Source organism: Indicator indicator, chromosome 15 (genome assembly GCF_027791375.1).
Source record: "Indicator indicator isolate 239-I01 chromosome 15, UM_Iind_1.1, whole genome shotgun sequence".
Taxonomy (NCBI): Eukaryota; Metazoa; Chordata; class Aves; order Piciformes; family Indicatoridae; genus Indicator; species Indicator indicator.
This window is the reverse complement of record NC_072024.1, coordinates 10884462-10902394: the sequence shown is the minus strand read 5'-3', so window position 1 is coordinate 10902394 and position 17933 is coordinate 10884462. Positions and strand designations below refer to the sequence as shown.

The 17933-nt window shown below is 53.1% G+C and overlaps 1 protein-coding gene across 1 annotated transcript; it reads left to right on the top strand.

The window, feature by feature from the left end:
• Nucleotides 1-4892: 4892 nt before the first annotated feature.
• On the top strand, nucleotides 4893-17927 carry LOC128971930 (laminin subunit beta-2-like). Its single transcript, XM_054387691.1, has 34 exons — nucleotides 4893-4923; nucleotides 5458-5633; nucleotides 5731-5854; nucleotides 5972-6045; nucleotides 6152-6340; nucleotides 6420-6483; nucleotides 6560-6765; nucleotides 6850-6970; nucleotides 7375-7563; nucleotides 7688-7867; nucleotides 8288-8400; nucleotides 8534-8613; nucleotides 8852-9008; nucleotides 9173-9325; nucleotides 9404-9562; nucleotides 9634-9755; nucleotides 10045-10165; nucleotides 10674-10860; nucleotides 11223-11366; nucleotides 11697-11928; nucleotides 12229-12392; nucleotides 12482-12706; nucleotides 13067-13281; nucleotides 13373-13469; nucleotides 13952-14330; nucleotides 14413-14597; nucleotides 14677-14906; nucleotides 15023-15226; nucleotides 15609-15753; nucleotides 15846-16053; nucleotides 16137-16278; nucleotides 17198-17374; nucleotides 17468-17624; nucleotides 17794-17927. Exons 1-34 carry the CDS (start codon nucleotides 4893-4895, stop codon nucleotides 17925-17927), a joined length of 5484 nt encoding a protein of 1827 aa, XP_054243666.1.
• Nucleotides 17928-17933: the final 6 nt, after the last annotated feature.

The window sequence follows — 17933 nt, the reverse complement described above, 5'->3', positions numbered from 1 at the left end:
TGGCCCCTAGGACCCGCGACCCCGAGGAGGGGACGTCGTGGCTGCAGCTTAGGTGGGCCCCTCGGCGGTAAAAGGGGGTGCGGAGAGAGGGGAAGCAGTGCGTTGTCTCGAGATTGTGGGTGTTGTTTTTTTTTGGTTTAAGAGAATTTTGTGGCGCGTTTTTTTGTCGCTTTTTACTTCGTAGGCTCGGGTACTGTCTTCTTTTTGTATATATTTTGGTGTTTCAGAAACTGTTATTTTTAGGGTTCGCTACAAGCTGGGCAGTCGATTTGTTGTTATAAGTTGTTTAGTTGGTTTATTTTTGGATTGTTGATTTTCCTTGAAATTGATAAAATTTGTCTTTTTTTGGTTTATATCGTTGGTGAGTTTTTTCGCCGGAATATGTTTACTATTTTTAGGCTTTGTTCTTATTCAATGATATTATAGTCCGATTTGAATTTGTTCTGACTTAAATTTGTTGTGCTAGCGTTGTGTGGTTTAAGGTTTTTGACGATTATATTTCTTTATTGGATGTACATTATTTATTTGTCTTTTTGAATGATATCGTAGTTGTGCTATGCTGTTGCTCGTTCTATTCGTTTGGTTTGGCTTTTGTATTGTGAGATTTATCTTTTTGGGTGTTTCTAGTTTGGGTACTTTGTTATGTTCGTTGTTATGAACAGTTTTTCATATGCGTGTCGCTGTTGTGGGGGTGTTGTTTATGGTTTTATGGTATGGTTTTTTATTTGTGTAGCATTGTTTGGTTCTAATATGTTGTAGATGGAGTCGTGATATGGTATTGTTTTTTATCTGTTTGATTGATTTTTGTTGTTGAATTTATGTAACGGGTGTGGTTTGTAGAGTTTTTTTTTATTTTCTTTGTGTGATTTTGTTTGTGTGTTTAGATGTATTCAGTGGATTTTGGGGTGTTTAGGAATTTTTTGTAGTCTTTGTTGTAGAATTTAGGTGTTTGTTAGATGATGTGGTTATTTTTTAGTATAGTTATTTTTCTGACTTAGATAATAGTTTTGGTGTCTTGGTTTTCTCTTGTTGAGTGAAAGTGATACGTTTGTTGATTGGAAATTAGATGATCTGAAGTTTGTGCTATTTGGTTTATTGTCGAAATTTTTTGGATTATCTTTTATTAAGTCTGTGTTTGTTATATTTTCTATTCGGGCGTTACGTGGGCGGACTAGAATGGGGATGGGGGGAATTTTTGTTGTTTTTTATGTGGTGTTTGTGTTGTGTTGTGAAGTTTGGTGTTGTGGTTTTAGTTTTTTTGGGTTTTGTCGTCGTGTATGGTAAGAGGACGTCTATTTACTGAGGTTATCTATTTCTTCGTAAGTGATGAATCCTTGTTAAAAAAGTTTTGATTTATGGTTTTTATGATGTTATTTCTCCGTGGCACTTACGTAAAATGGCTGTTTTTATCTACGGATCGGTAATTTCGCTGAATTCGCGCGTTTTTTTGTTGTTTCTAATTGCTCAGAGGTTGGAGATTTACTTGTGTCAGCAGGATTGTTTTGTAAAGACTTGATTCATTTAGGGAGATGTTAATTGACGAGGGTTTTATGTTTCTAGTAGATTTTGGCAGCAGCGTCTATTGTTAGAGGTGTTTTTATAGAGTATGATGGTAGATAGTGTATGTTGTGTTTTTTGTTTTTTTTTAGATTCGTGTTGGGTGTGTAGGTCTTATTGTTTGTGGGTGAGAGTTCGTTCAGTTTTTTTGATAGGTTTTTTTATATTATCTTTTTGTTTCGGTTTGGTGGTGTTGTATTTTTAGGTTTTTGTTTTTTTGTCTAGGGTGTTTTGGTGGTGTTGTGATGGATGGGTATTTTTTTTTCTGTTTATTCGTTAAGGTCAATAGTTTGGAATTAGTGTATTTAACTCCCGGAGTTAATAAAACCTGATCTGTTATTTTGATATCAGTTTTTGTTTGTATATATTTGTTATAGGTTAGAAGGTGAATCGTTGTTACTGTTTTTTGTTTTCTATCTAAGCTTTTTGGAGGGATTTTTTAGTTTTTTTGTTTGATCCTCTCTAAGAATGGAGGAGAGCGATAGTTATGTTTTTTTTTTGCTTTCTTTTTCGGTTTTGTTTGTTAGGGATTATTTTTTAAGAAGGGGGAGTTCTGAGTTTGTTCAGGTTGTAGGTTGTACTTTTTGTTGTGTATTTGTCGTTTTTTTTTTGTGTGATATTGCTTTTATTTAGTTTAGGTGGTCCGTTTTGTTTTAGAGGTTAGTGCTGATTGCTGTTTGTTGCGTTTTTTTATAAGTGCGGTTATTTTGATTTTTTGTATTGGTATAATTGTTTTGGGGCTGTTTAGTATGTCGAGTTATGTTTATGTTTTTGCGTTGGAGAGATACTTTTTTTTTGTTCGTTATATTCTTCTGGTTATTCGGATGGTATTTTTTTTGGTGTTATGGAGCGATGATTCTAGCACAAAGGGGTAGAAGGGGGGTTGTAGCTTTTAGTGTTAAATATTTTTCCGGGTTTTAATGCATTATTATATCTGTTTTGTGTGGTATCTTAGTATGGAGTTGTGAGAGTATTTGCTGTTTGTTTTCTAGTCGATTTGTTTTTATGCTGTTTTTTATTCATTTGGCTTGAGTTATAGTTAGAGGTGCTCTGGTTTTTGGTGTGTGTTATGTTTGGTGTGTGGTTCTAGTGCGTCTGAGAGGTGTGGATCATTTCTCGACTGGGGTTTTTTGCGATGTATGAATGCGGCGGTTTTAGCTGTTCTGTGTTTTTAGTGTCTGTTTTTTATTCAATTTGTTTTACGGTGTTTATTAAGTCTTTCGTATTTTACTTAGAATAATTCGATTGTTTGGGTTTAGTTTTTGTTGGTGGTAGTGTTTGTTTTTCTTGTTTTTTATTTTGGTATTTAGAGGAGATTGCTTTGCGCTGGTTTTTGTATTGAGTTTGGTTTTTTTTATTTTCATTAGAAGGAGGGGGGTGCAGGGATTTTTTTCTTGTTTGTGTTTTACGAAGGGGGTCGCTCTTTATAGGCTTCTGTTTTTGATCTTTTCGTTTTAGAGTATTTCGTGTTTCAGTATTGTTGGCTTTGACTGGTTTGTGTGGTTGTTTATTTGGGGTGTAGGATAAACACAGAGGTTGAATGCTATCGGTTGATTGGGTAGCGATCGGATGAGATCTTTCGTTTTGGATTTTCGGTGTTGAGATTATCGGTGGTATTTTTTTGTTTGATTTGTGCTTGTGATGTTTTTTATTTATTGGTGTATTAGTAAGGTTTTGTGGTGTGTAATGTTTAATTCATGAGTTTGAGGTGTGATTTTTATCGTCTATTTTTAGTTGTTTAATCTCGTTTTATGTGTGTATGCTGTTTTTTTGGCTGATGGTCGTTTTGTGTTTTGGTTCTTGTGTTGTTGAGTTTGGTGTGTTTGGATTTCAGCGGGGTTTTTTTTTGTGATTTAGATTTTCGGCCTAAGTGTCGGAAAGTCGTTCGGTGTGGAAGATAGTTTGTTTTTTAGTGGATGGTTTGTTTTTTCGGTTTTTTTAACGGGATAAGTGTGTTTTTTGTTTGTATTTGTTATTGGTTCTAATTGTGGTGATTTTGGGTGTAATTGCGTATTTGATTTCAAGCTTTTGTATTTACTTGTTATTGATTTGAGAGGTGTTAGTGTAGTTTTTTTTGGTTTTGTAGGCTTTTTACGTTGGTATTGGTTTTGTTTATTGGGATGTTGTTGTTTTTGGTTTAGTTCTGTGGTTGGGTTTATTTTTGGTTAAAGTGGTAGAGAGAATGGTTGTGTTGTAGAATGGGTCAATTTGTTGTAGTTTGTGTATTTTTTTAATGGTTGGAGTTAGATTTTATTTTTAGTGTTCATTTGGTTTTGGGTTTATTTACGGTTTTTGCATTTTGGATCTTAGAAGACGGTTTTTTGTTTTGCTCGAAGTTTGGCTTTTAATTTCTTTTTAAGTTGGGTGTAGTTGGGATTTTGTTGACTTTTTTTCGTTTTATTACTTGTAGTTGTATGTTTTGAATTGCTGTTCTTTGTTGGTTTTTATTGGTTATTTGTATATACGTCTCCGCTACTACTATTTTGGTTGGTAGAGTTTTTTTTTGTATTGGATTCATTAGAATGGCCACGTATATGGATGGGGTTCTGTTTCTTGATTTAACTCTTAAGTGGATTATTAAACGCTACTGCTTGGGTAGATCTGAAAATTGTATCTTTATTCAATGTGGATTCGGAACCTCATAGTAACAATAAAATGTCAAACAAAAACTAATATAACCTAATAATGATTAAAAGAAAAATAAAAATTAAATTTAAATTAAAAGAATAAACTGTTTAATCTAAATAATAAAAAAGTTAACATATGCGAATTTTATAAATACATTAAAGTGAAATATATATATAAATCCCAATAAAAATATTTATAATCGATCATAATTATATAAATAATAAAATATAACTTTTGTTAAACAGATAAAATCAAATTCAATTTTAGAAATTTAATATATACCACTTAAATTTCTAATTTAAAATTAATATTAAATCAAAAAAATAAAAAATTGCAAGTATAAATCACAGTTGTTTGTTGTTGAGAGAGATCACCGGGGACAGCAGTGGCACTCATAGAGATGAATCTACCCCGAGCAGGGCAGGAGGGGGCACGGCACATATCCCGCAGGGTCTGGGGGTGTAGGTCATGGCTGTGCACCTGGATCTGGGGCATTGCCACGGAGGTTGATGCTGGATGTCACCCTGCGAGGGACTCTGTGACCCTGATATGCCACCCGACCATGCTTCCCAGTGCTGGCCCCGGAGTGCAGAGCTGTGCCAGAGCTGGGAGAGACTAAGCCCTGAACACTCTGCTCCCCATGCCGTATCCCATGCCCTGCTCTCTTGGTTTCTTTGTGTCTCCCCAGGCAGAGCTCACAGCTGCCCATGGACCTCCTGGCATTCGCTCTCCTCCTGGGTAGGCACTGGCCTTGTTGGGGCACTGTGCATGGCTGGGCACCCTGTGTACCCATGGTGCTGGGGGCTGTGGTGGCCCTGGGACTCCAGCCCAGGCAGAGGAGATGGTGGTGATGATGGCAGCAGCCAGGGCCTGACTGCCACAAATCCCAGCGGGGAATCTGGATTGTGCTGAGCCGCTGTGGGATTAACAAGCGCCTGATCTGGCTCCTGACTCCCTCTGCCACCACTCGGCCCCCTGAGGCTGACTGGCCCCCCAGGAACATAGGCAGCTCAGCCCCCCAGTCACCCCACTGCCCGCTCAGCCCAAATCCCTGCCCCCCAGTCACGAGGCCCTGGAGCTGCTGCCAGCACCTTTCTGGGTCACAGAGCTTTGTGCTGCATCAGTGGGTCAGGTCATGGGGATGGGACAGGATGGGACGGATGGATGGGGGTGGGGTGGGTGCCAGACGGGTATGTAGGGTGCATAGGGGGTGCAGGGGGCATACAAGGGCCCTGGCACAGCTCCCAGACCATGCCATCATGCTCCCCGCAGCAGGGGTGCCAGTGGCGGGGAGCTGGCAGGAGCCCGACCTCAGCCATGGCTGCTCCCGTGGCAGCTGCTACCCAGCCACTGGGAACCTGCTGGTGGGGCGTGCCTCCCGCCTGAGTGCCACCTCCACCTGTGGGATGGATGGGCCCCAGGAGTATTGTATCGTCAGCCACCTTCAGGTGAGCCCATCTAGCCCTGGCATGGCTCCAGCACAGCCCCAGCACAGCTGGGCACTGCTGCACCATCCAGCTGCCTGTCCCTGGTGGTATTGTACAGGACTCAGAGAAATGCTTCACCTGTGATTCGCGGGACCCAACCCTGCCTGAGAGTCACCGCATCGAGAATGTCATCTACCTAAGCAGCCCCCATGGCCAGCGGACCTGGTGGCAGTCAGAGAACGGTGAGGCTGGAGCAGCAGCAGGGTTGCCCCCATGTGCATGTAACTTGGGGCTGCATGGCTCTGGCACCCTGGGGGGGTCTTCACTGGCCTCAGCCATCACCTCTCTGTGCCACTCAGGTGTTGAGCATGTCAGCATCCGTCTGGACCTGGAGGGCGAGTTCCACTTCACTCACCTTATCATGAAGTTTAAGGTGGGTCCCAGCACATGGGTGCCTGGGATGGAGTGGGATGAGCTGACATGGGATGGGCCCACAGGGGCTGCAGGGCCAGCCCCCATCCCGGCTGGGTATCCCACAGACCTTCCGCCCTGCGGCCATGCTGGTGGAGCGCTCATCTGACTTCGGGCGAAGCTGGAAGGTCTACCGCTACTTTGCCTACAACTGCTCCAAGCTCTTCCCCTACGTCCCCATCCAGCCCTTGGGGCTGGTGGATGAGGTGCTGTGTGACCAGCGCTACTCCGAGATCGAGCCCTCCAGCCATGGGGAGGTGCGTGGGGCTGGGGCAGGGCAGAGTTGGGGCTAGGAGGACAGGGAGTCTGGGCTCACCCATCCCGTTTCCCACCCAGGTCATCTTCAAGGTGCTGGACCCCTCCATCCCAGTGGCAGATCCCTACAGCCCAGAAATCCAGGGTGCGTGGCCAGAGGTGCTGTGGCTGTGGTGCCAATGGGTGGCAGGATGGCTGTTGATGATGCTGTCCCACCTCAGACCTGCTGCGTGTCACCAACCTACGGGTGAACCTCACCAAGCTGCACACGCTGGGGGATAACCTGCTGGACACGCGGCAGGAGGTGCTGCACAAATACTATTATGCTGTGGATGAGCTGGTGCTACGTGGGAGCTGCTTCTGCCATGGCCATGCAGCCCACTGTGCCCCAGCACCTGGCGCCCCAACATCCTCCACCCCTGGCACGGTGAGTTGCACACAGCCGCCAGTACAGTGTGGTGCCCCATGGGGCCTGGCAGCAGCCATGCTGAGATGGGTGCTCCCCCACCAGATCCACGGGCGCTGTGTCTGTGAGCATCACACAGAGGGACTGAACTGCGAGCGCTGCCAGGACTTCTATCACGACCTGCCCTGGCGCCCGGCTGAGGGCTCCAACGCCAATGCCTGCCGCCGTCAGTGCCCTGCGCTGGCACCAGCACCATGCTGTGCCTAGGGGCTTGGGACCCCATACAATGGGTTGGGGGAATGGTGGTCCTGCATGGTTTATGTGGAGGGTTCAGCTTCCCAGGGGCTGTGGCTTGGGGCAGGGGGTTGAGGGTCCCATGTGCCGTGTGCTGTGCTTTGAGGCTGGGGATGCTGCATGTATGGACGGGGCTTGGGGGGCAGTCAGGGTGCTGCAGGCTGAAACATGGGGGGTATTGTTGTGCATCCTGCTGGAGTGTGGGGCTGCAGTTTCTACGGGCTAAGGCTTGAGGATTTGGGGATGGGGGAGTCCTGCAGGCTGGGATTTGGCTGTGGGAGTACTGCCTGACAGAATTGGGGTGCTGCATGCTGTGTCACAATGCTGTCCCCATAGGCTGTGACTGCAATGAGCACTCTCAGCAGTGCCACTTTGACATGGCTGTCTTCCTGGCCACGGGCAATACCAGTGGGGCTGTATGTGATGGCTGCCAGCACAACACCATGGGCCACCGCTGCCACCTCTGCAAGCCTTTCTACTACCAGCACCCCCGCTCTGACATCCGTGCCCCAACTGCCTGCGCCCGTGAGTGCCATGAGACTGGGCGACCCCAGCCCTGTGGCTCCGAGCATCATGAGCCCTGGGCCCTTGATTGCTGGTGCTGGAGTGACCAGCTGCAGCTCCTTGTGGTCTCCCTCTCTCTCTGCAGCATGTGACTGTGATCCAGCTGGTTCACTGGACGGAGGCGCCTGTGATGGGCACACAGATGTGGCACTGGGCATGATTGCAGGGCAGTGCCGCTGCAAGGAGAATGTGGCCGGTCCCCGCTGTGACCGCTGCCGGCACGGTGCTTATGGCCTCAGCCACAGCGACCCACAGGGCTGTCAGCGTGAGCTCAGACCCGCGGATGGGCATGGGAGGATGTGGAGTGGAGGGATGGGGACTCAGGGATGGGATAGGATGGGATGGATGGATGAATGACGATGGAGTAGATGTGATTATTAGTGACATGGTGGACCTAGCTGTGTTTGATGGTTGACTTAAAGATCCTAAAGATCTTTTCCAACCTCGATAAATCTGTGATTCTATAGAAGGATGTGGGCTGGAGGGATGAACATGGAGGGATAAGGATGGTGGCATGAGTATGGAGGGATGCGGAACAGAGATGGTGGGATGTGGATGGAGGAATAGGGCCAGAGAGACAATGATGGAGGGGACACGGGATGGGTAAGGAGAGCCAGGAAGTCTGTGGGCTGCCTGCCATGAGGCAGCCCCTCACATATGGGGGTTTGTGCATGTGTGGAGGCAGCATGTAGGTGTGATCCACGGGGCACAGTGGCAGGCAGCTCCCCCTGTGACCCCATCAGCGGGGACTGCTACTGCAAACGCTTTGTGGCCGGGCGCTCCTGCAGTCAGTGTGTGGTGAGTCTCCCAGCCTGCCCTACAGCCTGCCCACAGCCTACCCCACACCATGCTCCATTTCCCCAGCCTCACATCAACCCCCAGGGCCAGGCTGCCCCCACACCTGCCTTACATCCCCCCCTTCTCACTGCAGCCTGAGTTCTGGGGCCTGAGCTATGATATGGGGGGCTGTCGGCCCTGTGCCTGTGACTTCGGGGGAGCCTACAACAACCGGTGGGGCCCAGCACAACACCCAGAGGGGCACAGGGCTGGGGGACTGGGAGTTGGGGATGGGGCTGGGGGTCACCCATGGGATGAGGGAGGGATGGGGACAAGGCTGGGGAGATTAGAGGGGGGTGGGATGGAGGGATGGAAGGGTCCTTATCTCCAGAGATGGAGGGGTGGAAGGAGAGATGGATGAGGACAGTGACAGACAGATGGACAGATGGATGGACAGGATGGTTTCCCTCAGGTGTTCCATGGAGGATGGGGCTTGCCCCTGTCGTCCCCACTTCATGGGGCGGCAGTGTGACCAGGTACAGCCTGGCTTCTTCTGTGCCCCCCTCGACTACTACACCTATGAGGCTGAGCAGGCCACCGGCCACAGCCATGGCAACCCCCAGCTCCCGGTAAGTCTCCTGCTGGGGTCCCTGTGCTCTGAGTCTGGGCTTGTGCATGGCTGTCACCATGCTCCATGCATGGCGCTCACCTAGTCCTGCATGTGGCTGTCACTGTGCTCTGTGCATGTCTGTCCCCATGCATGGCCACCCTTGCCCTGATCCTGTCCTGGCAGGGTGCCATACGGCCCGAGGTGCCCCAGGACTGCCTGGAGTATGACACTGGGGAGCCAGGGGAACAGAAGGGACAACCACATCACCAGCGCAGCCTCTTTCATGCCTCCCAGCCCCGTGCTCCCTCACGCCACATCCGCCAGCAGGCCCCCAAGGTGAGCCCTGGGGGGTGGGGGTGGATGGGGAGCAGAGCCCTGGGAACCAGGGCCTAGTTGTGCCTGTGCCCTGCCCAGCCGGATGTGGAGGAGGTGTTGCGGGATGGCACTGGGCGCATGGTGACGTGGACGGGCTCGGGGTTTGCCCGGGTGCGGGATGGGGCTGGCCTGACCTTCCGCGTGGACAACGTGCCCTACCCAATGGACTACGAGCTGCTGCTGCGCTACGAGCCTGAGGTGAGCATGGCCACGGCCACGGCCATGGTGTGTACTGCATGGCACTGACACCACCTTGCCTGTTGCTGCAGTCAGCTGAGGACTGGGAGGCTGTGGTCAGTCTCAGATCCCGCGTGCTGCCTACCAGCTCTCGCTGCGGGAACCTGCTGCCCTCTGAGCAGATGTACCGTGAGAACCTGCCCCACAGTCAGAGGTGGGAATGGGACAGGAAGGGATGAGGGTGTGATGGGGATGAAGATGGGGATGAAGATGGGAATGGAGAGGGTGTGTATCAAGACAAAGATCAAGACAGGACAGGGATGCAGACAGCCCTGCTACACTCCCAGAACTGAGGGATGGGATGGAAACAGGGACAGTCTTACTGCACAGGCAAGAGAGAGGAATAGGGATAGGGACAAGGAAGGTGTTTGGGTCCTCCTGCTGTCCTGTGGCTGTCCCTATTGCCCTGTTGTGCACATACGTGGACACCTGCTTCTGTACAGATACGTGCTGCTGTCACGGCCTTTCTGCTTCGAGCCCAGCACCCCCTACGAGGTGACAGTGAGGCTTCAACGAGCTGGTGTCACCCAGCGTCACCCCAGCGCCTTCATCCTCATTGACTCGGTGAGGGAGCCCTGCTGCACCCCATGGATGGGATTCAGTAGGGATGGGGTAATATGCAGGGGGGTGAGACCATGGGTTGGGGTGGGAAGTAACCCCTGTTTGGACTGCACATGGGGCAGGGATGGGAAGATAGTATGGGAATAGGGATAGGATGATGAAGGAGGTGGGAATAGGAATATGATAGGAATGGGGACAGGATGAGGGTGTTGATGGGGATGGGAAAGAGGATGGGAATGTTGATGGGGCTGGGGATGTTGATGGAGTTGGGGTTGATCTTAGGGATGTCAGTAGGGATGGGGACAAGGAAACTTGCAAGGATGTCACTTTGGGTGTGAGTATCAATGGAGGTAGGGATGTTGATAAAGCTGGGGCACTTCAGACCTCAGCAGGACCAGGGCTGCCTTATGACAGGTGGATCTGGCATGGAAGCAGGGGCCAGATCCCACAGCTGGGGGTTGCTGTGCTTCCCCAGCCCCATTTCCTCTTCCCTTCCCACTGCTCTGTGCAGTTGGTGCTCCTGCCACAGGTGATGGAGCTGCCAGGCTTCTATGAAGCAGAGGCAGCAGCACGCCGGGAGGAGCTGGAGCGGTACCGGTGCCTGGAGGCATTTCGCATGGCCCCTACACACACCCTGGCCCAGGCCTGCGCACGCCTGGTCTGCAGTGTGTCAGCCATGCTGCATGGCAGGGCACTGCGTGAGTGGGGCACCCTGATGGGGTCTGGGACAGTGGGCAAGGGTAGAACTATGCCCGATGGGGGGGGGTCAGGATGGGGCCATGACCATGGCAGGGTGGGCAGGACGCAGTGGGTTGGGATGGAACCACACCCATGGCAGGGGTGGAGAGGGATATCCCTGTAGGAGGTCAGGATATGATCAGGGTTGTGCAGTGAGTCAGGATAAGACCTTACCCATTGCAGGGGTGAGCAGGGTTACCTAGTGCAGCAGATCCAGATAAGGCCATTCTTCATGGCAGGGTCAGCCAAGGGTGTAGTGGCAGGGTGCAGACAGGGTGTGGGCAGGGCAGCCCTGGTCCCATGCTGACCCTGCTGCCCGCAGCCTGCCAGTGTGACCTGCAGGGCTCCCGCAGCAGTGAGTGCCAGGTGCAGGGAGGGCAGTGCGACTGCAAGCCCCACGTCCTCGGCCGGCGCTGCGACCACTGCGCTCCAAGCAGCTATGGCTTTGGGCCCCTGGGCTGCAGCCGTAAGTAGTGGCATCTGCCAGACGTTCCTGTCCCTCCTGTCTGTCAGTCCAGCTGTGTTCACTGACTGCCGTTCACTTGTCTGTCTATTCATCTGTCAATGCATGAGTCCATCTCAGCCTCACTGTCCTGCAGCCGGTGGGATGGATCCCAGTTCCTTCTCTTTTCATGACTTTTCATCTGTCTGTCCGTCTTTCTGCTCACCTGTGCACCCACATGAGCCCTCCTGTGCTATAGCATGTGGCTGGGTATGCCCTGGGTGCTGTCTGTCTGTTTGTCTGTCTCTGTGTCCCTGCACCCATTTGCCTGACCCAAGCCATCCCACCCGGCAGCCTGTGCCTGCTCCCCGGAGGGCTCAGTGTCACAGCTGTGTGATGCGGTGAGTGGGCAGTGCCGGTGCCAGCCTGGTGTTGTGGGCCGACAGTGTGACCAGTGCCAGCCTGGCCACTGGGGCTTCCCTACCTGTCGGCTCTGCCAGTGCAATGGGCATGCCGAGGAGTGCGACCCCCAGACAGGCAGCTGCCTGCACTGCCGTGACCACACCACCGGCCGGCACTGTGAGAGGTGAGCCTGGTCAGGAACAGACGAGTGTGGTGTGGCATGAAATATGATTGGATCTGATAAGGTGGGGTGCAACGAGATGGTGGGATAGGTTATGGTAAGATGGGATGGTGTGGATATGATAGGATGGGATGGTGAGGTGGGATATGATGGAGTGAGATTGAATGGGATAGTACAACGGGGTATGATGGGATGGATAAAATGAGATAGAATACCATGGCATGACATGGACAAGATGAGATGGTGGTTTGTGATATGATGGATGGGATGAACCCCCAGGACATTCAACTGTCTTCCTCAAAGGTGCCAGGACGGTTACTATGGGGACCCAGTGTTGGGCTCGGGGCAGCAGTGCCGGCCCTGCCCCTGCCCTGGCTACCCTGGCACACGGCACTACCATGGAAGTGCCTGCCATGCCGATGAGGAGACCCACCACATCATCTGCCTCTGTGCACCTGGATATGCTGGTGAGGGGCAGAGTGGGCACCATGCAGTAAGGACTCCTCAGCAGCAGGACTATGGGACCGCAGCACCCATAGCCTCCGTGTCTCTGCAGGACCCCGCTGTGACCGCTGCTCCCCTGGCTATTTTGGGGCACCAGCCATGGAGGGAGGTGTGTGCCGGCCCTGCCAGTGCAACAATAACATCGACACCAGCGACCCAGGGGCCTGTGACCCCCAGACAGGGCACTGCCTGCGCTGCCTGTACCGCACCAGTGGGCCCCGCTGCGCCCACTGCCAGCCTGGCTATTACGGCAATGCCTTGCAGCGCAGCTGCCGGCGTGAGTGGGACAGGAAGGCTGTGCTGGGGCTGGGGCTGTGACTGTGCAAGGGTTGGGGGATATGGGGGGAGTTGGTGTGATGCCAGGGTTTGGTGTGGGGGTGAGGTTTGGGGATGCATTGTGGGATGGGGCATTGAGAAGGAGTTGGGTTGGATTGATTTTTGGGGTGTCTGGGGTCTGGACTTGGCAGGAGACAGGGATCAGGGTTGGGGGCTTTGGGGAGGTTGGGATCAGGTGGTTTGCAGCTGTGCATGGGTTCAAGGCCAGATGGATTTGGGTTGTGGGAGCCAGCTGCCATGAGGGCATTACCTGGGTGGGGCATATAATCTGAGCCACATATGGCCACACACTCTTCTGCAGGCTGTGTCTGTGACCCGCAAGGAACCCTAGCCTCCCACTGCACTGCTGGCACCTGCACTTGTGACCGTGGCACAGGTGCCTGTGCCTGCCGGCCCAATGTGGTGGGCAAGAGCTGCGACCGCTGCATACCTCACTTCTGGAGACTTGGGGGATCAAGGGGCTGTGAGCCCTGTGGCTGCCACCCCACCCATGCCCTGAACCCTGCCTGTGATGTGGTGAGTCTCCCCAGCACCCTGGCATGACTCCTCTGCCCTCCTGGTGCCTGAAGAGCCACCTGCCTGGCTGAGCATGCCACTCTTGCTGCAGGTGTCAGGGCAGTGCCAGTGCCGGCCTGGCTTTGGGGGCCGTGTCTGCTCCCAGTGCCAGGAGCATCACTGGGGAGACCCCGAACAGGAGTGCCGAGGTGGGGCCACGTCCTAAGGACTGGGGACACAGAGGCTCTGGGGACGTGGGGCATGTGGGAACCCTGGGTACAGGTGGAACTTTACAGACATGGGGGGCCCTGTTGACATAGTGGGAGACTCTAAACATGGGAGCCCTGGGAAGACAGTGGGACACTGGGGATTCAGGAGATCCTGGAGACATGATGAGATCATGGAGACATAGTGGGCCCCTTCAGACATAGGGGAACCTGGAGCTGTAGTGGGATGCTGGGAACGTGATGGAACCCTGGTGGACTTTGGAGACACAGTTGGATGCTGGGGAAATGGTGGGTCTCTGGGCACATGAAGAACTTAGAGGACTCTGAGTACATGGTGGGTTTGTGGGAACATAGGAGACCCTGGGTGCATGGTGGCACTCTGGAGACACAGTGGGATATGGTGGCACTCTAGGGACAGGGGAGTCTCTAGGGAGGCTGGGACATGCTGCTGCCTGTCTCCACAGCCTGTGAGTGTGAGCCACTGGGTGCTGAGAGCCCACAGTGTGATCAGGTCAGCGGCCAGTGCTGGTGCCGGCCAGGCTTTGGGGGGCTGCGCTGTGACCGCTGTCAGCGTGGCTACCAGGAGGCCTTCCCACACTGCTCGCCCTGCCACCCCTGCTTTGGGCACTGGGACCCAGCCCTGGGCATCCTGCAGGATGTGCTGCGGCGTCTTGGGGCTCAGGTGCGGGCACTGCGGGAGGGAGGGTCTGCACCCCAGCTCAGCCCTCGCCGCTTGCGGGCACTGGAGGAGGCCCTGGGGCATGTGGAGCAGCTGCTGACAGAGCAGGTCATCCCTGGAGGCCCCCTCCTCGATGGGCTACCTGGGAGGCTGGATGGCACCAGGCAAGTGTGCAAAGTGGCTGGGGTGAGGGGGAACTCCCTTTTGTCATCCAAAAAGGATTGTGACCCCTCTTCCCCCACAAAGGATGGAACTTGATGACTTCTGGAAGCAGCTTCAAGAGCTGGAGCAACATCTAGATCAGCTGGCACAGGCAGATGTGCGGCACTTGGAGCAGCTAGCTGGGCTGAACCGCAGGCTGGGAGATCTCAACCAAACTGCCTCCCACCTCCAAACCCTCCTCAGCACTGTAGCAGCAGCTGGTTTTGGTGGTAAGAGCATCCAGTGAAGATTTGAGAGTTCGGTGGCAGCCACGCCAGCCAAACGCCGACGTGACACTGTCACCCGCAGAATCTTACCGCAGCATCCTGGCATCAGTGGAGGACTCGCGGCAGGCAGTGGCGGTAGCCAGTGGCACATCCATTGAGCTAAGCAGGTCACAGGCGACGCGGCGGACGGCTGAGTGGGTGCTGCGGCAGCAGGGCAATGCCTTCCGGCGTGGCACAGCTGCAGAACGGAAATCCTTGCGGGAGGTACAGAAACGAGTGATGGGACTCAGCGTTGCCAGAATCAATGAGAAGGTGAGAGCAGGACCAGTGTGGGGCAAACAGGCACACGGGGGGAGCCACAGGCAGCAGATAGGTTCTCCTTCTGTGTGCTGATAAGCTGTCTTCTCCCACCATTGGCACCACTGCAGATCTGTGGGGCACCCGGAGACTGGAGCTGTGAGCAAGCACCTTGTGGAGGAGCCTTGTGCCAGAATGAAGCAGGGGCAAGGCACTGTGGTGGCACAGGGTGCGCAGGGGCACTGCCCACCTCGGCTCGAGCCCTGGGCAACGCCCATAATGTCTCAGAGCAGCTGGAGGTGGCACTGGGGAATCTGGGTGTTGTGGCACAGAAGGTAGAGATGGTGACTCCATAGTACATTTTGAGGTCCCTCTGTGTTCCCTTTCATGTCCCACTTATGCCATTTTTGTGCCTCTTTGATGTCCCCATCGCACTTGTGCCCTTTCCACGCTCCAAGTATATCACTTACTGTATGTCACTCTTACGCCCTTTGTGCCACTTTTCTGCTCCTTTCAGCCACTGCTGCACCCCCTTGCACATCCCTTTTATGTCCCATTGCACACCCCTTCTATTCCCCCATGTACCCTATTGCACACCACCTCATGTTCCTGTACATGCTCCCATCTTATCCCTATGTGTCCCTTGGTACCCCTGCCGACCTCCCACACCCCTTGCCAGGGCCACCCTGTGTCCCCAGCTCATCTCATGCTCCCCAGACACAGGAGGTGCAGGAGCTGGCACGAGGGGCACGGAGCCAGGCAGAGGAAGCTCTGGGGCACTCACAGGCTGCCCGCAGCCGTGTGGAGAAGGCAACGACTCAGCTTCGGGATTTCATCCGCCAAATCAAAGCCTTCCTGGCAGGTAGCACTGGCATGGGATGGGCCCATGGGCATGACAGGGCTTAGTGTGCCCACTCTGAGCCCTGACCCCACCCTGCTCCTGTGTCCCTGCAGAGGAGGGAGCCGACCCAGGCAGCATTGAACTGGTGGCCTGGCAAGTGCTGAACATCTCCCTGCCCAGCAGTCCCGGCCGGATCCAGGAGCTGCTGCAGGAGATGCGGGACAGCATTGGCCAACTGGAGGGGGTGGATGCAGTGCTCAAAAGCACGGCAAAGGGGCTGGCTGCAGCCAGGGGGCTGCTGGCACAGGGGGAGGATGCCAGGCAAGTGGCAGGCGGTAATGCCGGGAGGGTTGGGGTCCATCCCCTGGTCCTGGCAGGGGCTGGAGCTGATTGCGCTGCTGCAGGGAACGAGCAGAAGGTGTGAGGGATGAGCTGGCCGGGACACAACAGGCACTGGAGATGGCACAGGCACAGGCAACGGCAGCAGGGAGTGCTTTATGGAGTGCCAGAGATGCCATTCGGGCAGCTGAGAACAGAGCCAAGGAGGTGAGGGGCACTGGGGCTGCTGGTATACTGGGGCTGGGAGAGTGGAGCCAGTGCTGCCAGCATGACTGGGAAATGAGAATAGTGCTTGTCTGGGTAGCTGGGTGCTTTGCGCATTTTTTATTGGCAATCCTGTGTCCAGCAGGAGTAGGGAAGTGGTTATATCTCTGTACTCAGAACTGGTGAGGCTCCACCTCAAACACTGCGTTCAGTTCTGGGCCTCTCACTACAAGAAGGACGTTGAGATGCTGGAGCATGTCCAAAGAAGGGCAGCAAAGCTGGTCAAGGGTCTAGAGCACATTTGTGTGAGGAGCAGCTGAGGAAACAGGTTGTTTAGTCTGGAGAAAAGGAGGCTGAGGGGAGACCTTATTGCTAACTATCTGAAAGGAGGTAGTAGGGAAATGGTGGCTGGTCTCTTCTCCCAAGAAACAAGCAATAGGACATGAAGAAATGACATCAAGCTGTGTCAGGGAATATTTAGTTTGGACATTAGGAAAAATTGCTTCACCAAAAGGATTGTCAAGTACTGTAATAGGCTGCTAAGGGTAGTGGTGGAGTCACCATCCCTGGAGGTATTTAAAATATGTGTAGATGTAGTGTTAAGGGACATACACGGTTTAGTGGTGGACTCTGCAGTGTCAGGTTGATGGTTGGACTTGATGATCTGAAAGGTCTTTTCCAACCTAAACAATTCTTTGATTCTATGCTAGGAGCAATAATATTAGTGCTGCGGGGGCATTGGGAGTAATGGGGTTGGTGCTGTGATGAGCAAGGCTGATGCCACACCAAGGGTAACAAGGCTGGTGCCAGGAAGACATGGACTGTGTGGAGTGGGTGCTGAGGATTTGCCAAAATGGTGGGACTGGCACCATAGGTATGGTGGTTGCCATGCCCACTGCAGCCAGTGCCCATGCCTGCCCAGGCGGAGCGCAGGCTCAAGGCGCTGGAGGAGAAGGAGTCACGAGTGCAGCGGCGGCTGCAGGAGCTGGCACAGCGTATCACCACCCTGGAGGGGCAGGGCCAGGCCACCCGCCGTGTGGCCCAGCAAGCCAAAGACAGGGTGCAGCATGCCGCTGCCACCTCTGGGACACTCAGTCAGGTAAGTCCTGGCCTTGCCTGGCTACGACAAGGTACTGAGATGGTATGAGGTGCTGGCAGAAGACTCAGCATGGCTGTGCTCTTGTACCACCAGGACCTAGCAGAGGTGACGCAGCGCTATGTGGTGCTGAAGACGCGGGTGAGCGGGCTGGCTGGGGTGTCTGGTGGGGCCCTGCAGCGTGTAACACGGCTGACAGCAGAGGCCCAGGACCTCTTGGACAAGGTCAGCAGCAGCAAGAGGAAGCTGGAAGGTGAGTGGGGTGCATGTCATTGGGGGCATCCCCTACCATCCCAAACCTGCTTAGTGCTCACCTCCCCGTGGGTGTCTCCACTGGGCAAGTCCTGCCTGCCACCCCAAGGGTAACAGGGGGATGGTGACATGGCAGGGGTCTGCACCCTGACTGTGACCCCATCTCACAGAGCTGGAGCAGCACTTTGGGGCCAATGAGCGAACAATGGCGGCAAAGGCAATGCGACTGCAGGCGCTGGAGCAGCGGGTCTGGGGGCTGCTGGAGGAGATCCAGGAAAAGGCCAATGCTTATGCCACATGCTAGGGACTG